Genomic DNA, 9,012 nt, shown 5'->3' with positions numbered 1-9,012 from the left:
CTTTGCTTGTTCCATATTCAGTTTTTTAGCAAAATGTGTTTGAGTCCATAAGAAAAGATTCATTCTTATATCTGGAGGAATAAATATATTTCAATAAATATCAACGTTAGCCTGCGACTTTGTTCCAGTTTTGAATTTTGGCCCACTGTGTTTTTGAGTTTGACACCCCTGATTTAATCCATCCATCCTCTTCAGTTTATCCTTTTCAGGGTCGCGGGTAGGTGGGGGGGGGCTGGTGTCTGGGTACACCCTGGACAGGTCACCAGTCTGTCGCTGGGCTAACACACGGACACAGACAACCATTCGCACCTAAAGGGAATTTATCGTTTCCAATTAACCTATACCCGCTAGCTGCATGTCTGGATTGCGGGAGGAATCCGGACTACCCGGAGAGAACCCAGGCAAACACGGGGAGGACATGCAAACGTACAGACACACTGATGGTGGGATTGAACTCAGGACCTTCTTGCTGTAAAGCAACAGTGCTTACCACCGTGCTGCCCATATCATTTAATCTTACTGTGTAATTTATTTCAATTCAGTGTTATTTATATAGTAGCAAATCACAATATCTTAAGGTGACAAAATTATAGAAGTCAAGCATTTATTGTTATTAATACATATATAACGCTTTTTTTTTATGTCAGGCAGTACACGGTCAGCCATGCAAAACAGAAACACTTGGGGTCCTTCCACTTCACGTGTGTGTGTCTGCTGCTGTGGCATCGTGAGGAGGAATCATGCCGAAATCAAAGAGAGATAAGAAGAGTGAGTAAAGCACAGTACATCTTTTTCAAGTGTAAAAGCATATGGGCGTCGGTGAAGTGTTTTAAGTGATGTTGTATTTGTAAAACTTCTTTTTCACTAGTGAAAGCTACCAAAAGTGAGCTAACTAAAGCTAGCGTTAGCTTAACTGCCTCAGCATGGTTGTACTCCTGGCTGCTCATTGATACATGCACGTGTATACGCAAACTGCTGGCTGACATTTGTTCATCGTGAGTTTTCGCATTTTTCTCCTCAGTTTCTTTAACGAAAACAGCCAAGAAGGGGCTGGAGTCAAAACAGAAGCTAATTCAGGAGGTGAGTATTTTCAGTGCTGCAGTCACCATCTTGTACGTGTTAAGTTCAGCTAGGCTAGGTCTGTTCCAAAACACCTGAAGTACCTAAACCTCATTTCTATTCTTTAGTTGCGGGAATGTGTGGACACCTACAGAAACCTGTTCATATTCTCGGTGGCTAATATGAGGAATAACAAGCTGAAAGACATCCGGACAGCGTGGAAACACAGCAGGTAATAATGACATCTCCAAAAGTTGATTCTGTTCATCTGGACGTAGCGTTTTCAGTGGGAGAAACGTTTCGTCACTCATCCAAGTGACTTCTTCAGTCTCAGCTGACTGCCGGTTTCCCCAGTCTTATAAACAGTACATTTGCATAATGACCGAAACCAGCCCACTGAAGGAACAATGGGGTGGGAGGTCAGTTCCTTCATCATGATTATGCAAATTCTCATGACCATTGATCAACAACTACTGATCAAAGCCCACTGATCAATAGCCATGAGTACCATTCACAGAGAGTTGGGGAATGGCTGCAATCACAGCATTGTACGATGGCGAAAGATATACCCCTAGGCCCCCTCCTCGATTCAGAGATGGTCTTTCCCTTTTCACTTCAGGTAATGACATCTTAGGGTTCTGATTTCAAGGCTCAGTCCTAGTACTGCACTAAGGTACAGTGGGGCAAAAAAGTATTTAGTCAGCCACCGATTGTGCAAGTTCCCCCACTTAAAATGATGACAGAGGTCAGTAATTTGCACCAGAGGTACACTTCAACTGTGAGAGACAGAATGTGAAAAAAAATCCATGAATCCACATGGTAGGATTTGTAAAGAATTTATTCGTAAATCAGGGTGGAAAATAAGTATTTGGTCACCTCAAACAAGGAAAATCTCTGGCTCTCACAGACCTGTAACGTCTTTTGTAAGAAGCTTTTCTGTCCCCCACTCGTTACCTGTATGAATGGCACCTGTTTGAACTCATCATCTGTATAAAAGACACCTGTCCACAGCCTCAAACAGTCAGACTCCAAACTCCGCCATGGCCAAGACCAAAGAGCTTTCGAAGGACACCAGGAAAAGTATTGTAGACCTGCACCAGACTGGGAAGAGTGAATCTACAATAGGCAAGCAGCTTGGTGTGAAAAAATCAACTGTGGGAGCAATCATCAGAAAATGGAAGACATACAAGACCACTGATAATCTCCCTCGATCTGGGGCTCCACGCAAGATCTCATCCCGTGGGGTCAAAATGATCATGAGAACGGTGAGCAAAGATCCCAGAACCACACGGGGGGACCTGGTGAATGACCTGCAGAGAGCTGGGACCAAAGTAACAAAGGTCACCATCAGTAACACACTACAACGGCAGGGAATCAAATCCCACAGTGCCAGACGTGTTCCGCTGCTGAAGCCAGTGCATGTCCAGGCCCGTCTGAAGTTTGCCAGAGAGCACATGGATGATACAGCAGAGGATTGGGAGAATGTCATGTGGTCAGATGAAACCAAAGTAGAACTTTTTGGTATAAACTCAACTCGTCGTGTTTGGAGGAAGAAGAATACTGAGTTGCATCCCAAGAACACCATACCTACTGTGAAGCATGGGGGTGGAAACATCATGCTATGGGGCTGTTTTTCTGCCAAGGGGACAGGACGACTGATCCGTGTTAAGGACAGAATGAATGGGGCCATGTATCGTGAGATTTTGAGCCAAAACCTCCTTCCATCAGTGAGAACTTTGAAGATGAAACGAGGCTGGGTCTTCCAACATGACAATGATCCAAAACACACCGCCCGAGCAACAAAGGAGTGGCTCCGTAAGAAGCATTTGAAAGTCCTGGAGTGGCCTAGCCAGTCTCCAGACCTCAACCCCATAGAAAATCTGTGGCGGGAGTTGAAAGTCCGTGTTGCTCGGCGACAGCCCCAAAACATCACTGCTCTCGAGAAGATCTGCATGGAGGAATGGGCCAAAATACCAGCTACTGTGTGTGCAAACCTGGTAAAGACCTATAGTAAACGTTTGACCTCTGTTATTGCCAACAAAGGGTATGTTACAAAGTATTGAGTTGTATTTTTGTTATTGACCAAATACTTATTTTCCACCCTGATTTACGAATAAATTCTTTACAAATCCTACCATGTGGATTCATGGATTTTTTTTTCACATTCTGTCTCTCACAGTTGAAGTGTACCTCTGGTGCAAATTACTGACCTCTGTCATCATTTTAAGTGGGGGAACTTGCACAATCGGTGGCTGACTAAATACTTTTTTGCCCCACTGTACGTGTGTGTGTATCAAGGATCGGGTTGCACTTGGTTTTCTTGGTGGCATTGCCACCTCTACTTATGTTGGAGCCCTTCGAGAAAGAAATTATTACATGGACAACCCCAATTTGTAAGATATTGGGATGCTGTGTAAAATATAGATATGACGTGTAAATCACCTAAACCCATATCCACAATAGAACTTAGAAAACGTATCAAATTTTTTGAACTGAAAAAAGGTAAAAATCTAGCTTAGTTTGAATTTGATAGCAGCAAAATATGGACGCCCTGTTTTCCAGACTAAAGAACTTGTTATCAGAACTTGGGTAAAAACCTGGATCAGTGTCTACATGTTTGGAAAGTACTCAGAGGTATATAAAGGTTTAAACATACTCCCATCCATCCATGTTTCAGCAAGAAAATGCTAATGCATATATTACAACAGCATGACTAATAAGTAGAACAGTCTGGGCGCTAAAGTAGACTGTCTAATATGTAGACCTATGACCAACTAAAAGCATTTGGCATGAAAAATATGACAAAGAATGTGTGAATGTTAGATAGAAAACACTTAGAGATAGAAAACAGTGCATGTATGAACGTTTATTTGAATTATATATGTTGTATAAAGCACTTTGAATGCTCAAGAAGGAGTCCATTTACCATGAAATTTGCAAAATATTGCTTTAGGTTTTTCCTTGTCTTAATTTTATTTGAGTGCAGTAGTGCGAGCAGGTATATGGCAAGGTCATAGAAACTTTAAAAAAATTCAGATTTTGTGGCCAATTTCCTCTAGATTGCATGTGTTCTTCTTTAGGTGTCAGTTTTCCACTGTCGTATAGTATGAGGCATCAGTTACAGTCTCTAACGACTACATTTTCCCCCTCATCTTAAGTTGCCTGTTAGTAGGCTTGATTATTTTAACAGAGCCAGTAAGTAGGATGCACTTCTGCAGTTACAGTCAAGTGGAGGTAAAATTACATCAAAGAGAAGAGGAGGAGAAATTGAATTAAAGGCATGAAACAGAGTTTTCTATAGGTTAGTCTTTTGTGTGTAGAAGAGATACTATTTTGGGGGTTTCTTGCTTATAACTCCTTTTTAAGTATGGAAATTAAAGTTTTTGGTAAAATAGTACAATTAATATACACGTTGACTATGGGATAAGGAACATTACTGAATGGGTACAATAGTGTGGATTTTTCTAGAAGAAAAGTAACCATATTATCTCATAGTTAAACATCTTGTCTATTGATTGTTATTGGTCAGCAATCAGCTTAAATATCAATCATTTTTTAAAAAGTCAGCATCATTATGATTTGTGTTTTGTTTTTTTTATGAATCCTATCTTGCAGCATGTTGATATGAACCAAAGTTCTCAAAAATGTTAAACAAGTATTTGGAAAGAGCCTATATTTATTCAACAGCGTAAATGATCTCATCTCTGTTCCACAGATTCTTCTTCGGCAAAAATAAAGTCATGATTATTGCTCTGGGGAAAAGAGATACAGATGAATACAAAGATAATTTGCACAAGGTAAGCAAGATCTCAGACAAACTTGAAAAGTTACTGCTGTGGTTTACTGCCGCCACTCAATATGTTTATTCCTTTTGATAATGTTCAGGTCGGCAAGCATCTGCGTGGAGAAGTGGGTGTACTATTCACAAATAAAACAAAGGAGGAAGTACAAGAGTAAGGCTTTGCTAAATTCATCTTTGTTGCTGTGATCCTCCAATGTCTTCATTGAATCACTAAGCGATGTTCTTTACCCACAGATATTTCAGTCATTTCAAAGAGGTGGATTATGCTCGCGCAGGAAACCAGGCTCAGATGGATGTGACGCTGGATGAGGGACCCCTTGAACAGTTTACTCACTCAATGGAACCCCAGTTGAGGCAATTAGGGCTTCCTACTGCTCTAAAGAAAGGTGAGATTAAAGGACTGTTCTCGTCACCCACTACAACACCGTGGCTCAATGGATTTTAACTTTTTAAAATTGGTATTAATTAATGGAGGTCTGTGACTTGACAAATCACAATCTGTATATAAAAGATGGTTGTAGCTTCCAGGACTGAAAAATGTAATCAATGTGGAAGTGGCTTAAACTGACGTTCTTTATAATGATCAGCATGTGGCATCTGGTTAAAAAAAAAAAAAGACTGTACAGAAGTCCAAGTAAATGCTTCCCTGTACTACAGAGCTGTTACTTGCCCTAACATTGGTAATTATGCTCAGAAGTCGCACGAAGGTGATTATCAGCTCAGTAAAGTCAGCCCAGAGTTTCCACCATCAATCCCCAAAAAAGGCAATGTTTGCAGCATATGGTCACTCACAAACATGGACAGGTATTGTTACAGCAGACTGGCATACTTTACAAATAAAAAAAGTAAAATATGTTAGATCAAAAAAGGTTCAAAAGCTCTCGAGGAATATATCTGTGCGTTAAGTGGTGTGGTTAGCAAGATTGTAAAAGTGCGAAGTAAAATCTATTTATTTTCCCAGGAGGGGAAACGTGGCAAAGACCTATCAGTAAAACTGCCCTGTCATTAAACATGGCAAGCTCTGACTGTAATTACAGTTAAATTAAAGTGTTGCCTAAGTGTAAGTAGTTTTCCCCAGTGGTTTAGCTGCAACCCCAGTGGTTTGAAACAGGCTGTATGTGTGCATAAAACAAAATCGTACTTCAAACTAGTAAGTGGACTCATTTTTCTGAAGTCAATAAGTTCAAGGTTTAGGATATTGCTGTATTAACAATTGTAGAAAATGTCAAATTACTTGCCCGTATAAAATTGTTAGTAGAAAGCAGGAGAGAAAAAATGGATGAATAAAGTTGCTCCGAGGAATTTCTTTGGACCTTCATGGAAGGACAGACTTGATATTTGCATCTGTGCTATATTCTGGAGAAATGATTGGTCACTGGTTTTGTGTGTTGATCTCTTATCTTAAACATGATCTGCTACAAAGCAGGTTAGGGCTGATGTTACCATGGCGATATACCGTAGTAAGACGTGAACAACCTTTGTAATGTAAAAACTTGAAGTTGGCTTAATAAGCCCCAAATCGTTTTTCCGTAGTATAGGTGAGTTTATAGCCTCTGTCAAATGATGTTCAGCTTGTGAATAAGATGCATGTAAGGTGAAAAAGGACGATGAGACAGAACAGGGCAGACCAAACCTGTGACTGACAAGTGTGACGGTGCTGTGTCAGTCTTTTGTTTGTTAGTTCCACCCCTCACATCTTATTTCAATACTGAAAGATGGCAACAGCAGGTTGAGGCTTCACTATAAGTGGGAGATGTATTGTAGCTACAGTATATACAGTCTATGTAAGCAATATCAGGCTTCTGCTTCAAATCAGGTCCGAGTCGGTATTAGTGTGTTCACGAAATGTGTGAATTCACTGCTTTTAAATATAAAGCCAACTTCTTTTATCTTGTGCTACAGGAGTGGTAACACTGCTGAAGGACTATGAAGTTTGTAAAGAGGGGGACACGCTCACTCCAGAGCAGGCTCGTATTCTGGTGAGTTCTTGTTTTTTACTTGATTAAAAATGTTGACTGTCACACACTAAATGTATTTCTGTTGACTGAGGGTTGTTTTTTGTCCACAGAAACTCTTTGGTATTGAGATGGCAGAATTCAAGGTGCAGATCAAGTGTATGTGGAACTCAGAAACAGGCGAGTTTGAGAACTTCGCTGGTGAGGAAGAGTCTATGCAGGATGAGGAAGATGATAACGATGATGAAGATGATGCAGAATGAAACTTCTGCAAGGCGGGAGAATTTTTAAGAAAATTCCTGCTTTCAAAAGCAGACGGACATTTCATTTAGCTTTCATCCTGACAGCCAGTGCTGCAGTCTGTAGTCTCTCTGGTCTTTTTATACCTACAAAACATGAACTTCTGTCCTTCATCTTGAATTTTAGTTTTGGACAATGTGGACTGTATTCAGAGGATTAAATCGTTTGTGATGTCATTGTTCTCCAAGTTCCCTCAGCACAGTGAGGGACTGATATTGTGTGGAAGTCCCTTTCCTTTCAAACACCAATGTAAATCACTGTTCATGTTAAACCAACACTCATGAATAATATACACGTTTTGTTGATGTGACAAATTTAATCCAGATTCTTCAGAAAGTTATTTTTCCACAAAAGAGTATTAATGGGGTTTTCTTTTTGTATAGACATGACAATGAAGTGCTCTTTGATTAAAAATGGAAAAGGTGTACTGATCTATTCCAAGGACAGAAAATGTACACTTCAGGGGAGAATTCAAAAAACCTAATTAAGTGTAATTAGGGAAAAAAAATTCTGTAAAATTAAATGACCAAGAAGGTTCTCATCTGAAGTAGTCTGGACAGTCGTGGGCTATGAGATTCCGACACTGCTATGGCAAGGGTTTCATGAGATTATAGCTCGTAGTAAGGTTATGAGCAGCTGTAGCTATTTAATATAAATACTCAAAACAGGAATTGCACAGCTGGAGTCTGTTAATTTATTAAGAGATGTGTATGTGGAGGATTTGTTACAATTTAAAAATAGGAACAAAATCTTGGTCATTACAGAATATGTAGTTTACGTGCAGCATCTCCTATTCACTTGGTATTTTGTGGTATTTTCTTTCTAAAAGAATCCATTTCAAATATTACAAACCTGCAGACAATAAGAAAAACACTCGTGTTTTGTTCTACCTCCAGTAGGGGCATTTCCACTGCACTAAAACATAATTACAGTTATTAAAAACTAGTTAAAATCTTTCAGTGGAAAAACAAAGGCTGTGTAACTACTGACTCTTGGGATAGTTTTCAGAAAATAAGAGACTTCATTTCAGGCTTACTGGTACATCACAGTGTTTCAGTGGTAACTCATAGTTCTTCATTTTCAGGTTTCCAATAGTAGCAATTTGAAATGAAATTATTATTATTTTAACCGTATGGCTAATCTTTACCTGGTGAATACATAAATTACCATGAGCATAACATTTTTTGTCACTGCAACTGTCCATGTGGGTACCTTAAGCTGAGAGTGATGATGCATCCAGCGCATAGCAGCAGAAGTCAGTGAGGGTTTCTCTGACCCGTACGCTGTTTCCAAAGTATCTTCCACAGAGCAGGAGCACAATCACGGTTATGGTTAACAAAAACAACATAAAACAATTTGTTGGTACAGATCTTCACCTGTCTCTGTATGCTGCAGCCCAGCTGTTACCAAAGAATCGTCCTGCAGGCTGGGAGCCATCTTTATCTTCATAGTGATACTTCCCTGTCAGAAGGCCACCTGGCAGAGGACTAATGTCAGAACTCAGTACAGTATGTACGTAATGCTGTCACTCACCCAGGGCACATTTTAGCTCACAGGTAACGTTAACAAGGCAAAAAAAACAACGAAACAACAAAAACCACTAACTAAAGCAACTACATACCTTCATCTGTGCCTTTGTTATTATATGTGCAGGAACGCTGATGTGGTGAAATTAACAGGTGACAGACAAACAGTAACATTTTTTGGACACTAATATTAGCACCAGCTGTGAGAGATCAAATCATTTTGATATCCCACATTCCTTACAGTTGGGGAAAAAGTGTTTCTTACTTTCACTTTGCACTCTGCAGCACATGTGAGTTGTGTGATAATAACATGTGTGTCACTAAGACTAAACAGGAAATATTGCATATACATACAGAGCACCGTAGATCT

At 39.9% G+C, this 9,012-nt stretch overlaps 1 protein-coding gene across 1 annotated transcript; it reads left to right on the top strand.

The window, feature by feature from the left end:
• Positions 1-669: 669 nt before the first annotated feature.
• Positions 670-7,541, top strand: mrto4 (MRT4 homolog, ribosome maturation factor). The gene is made up of 8 exons (XM_026167688.1): positions 670-768; positions 1,022-1,080; positions 1,188-1,291; positions 4,775-4,856; positions 4,945-5,012; positions 5,096-5,247; positions 6,764-6,840; positions 6,930-7,541. The coding sequence occupies exons 1-8, from the start codon at positions 741-743 to the stop codon at positions 7,077-7,079; spliced, it is 720 nt and encodes a 239-aa protein (XP_026023473.1). The 5' UTR covers positions 670-740; the 3' UTR covers positions 7,080-7,541.
• Positions 7,542-9,012: the final 1,471 nt, after the last annotated feature.

The sequence above is a fragment of the Astatotilapia calliptera genome, chromosome 5 (genome assembly GCF_900246225.1).
Source record: "Astatotilapia calliptera chromosome 5, fAstCal1.2, whole genome shotgun sequence".
Lineage (NCBI taxonomy): Eukaryota > Metazoa > Chordata > Actinopteri > Cichliformes > Cichlidae > Astatotilapia > Astatotilapia calliptera.
Note: the sequence above shows the minus strand (reverse complement) of the source record. Positions and strands in the feature narration are given on the sequence as shown.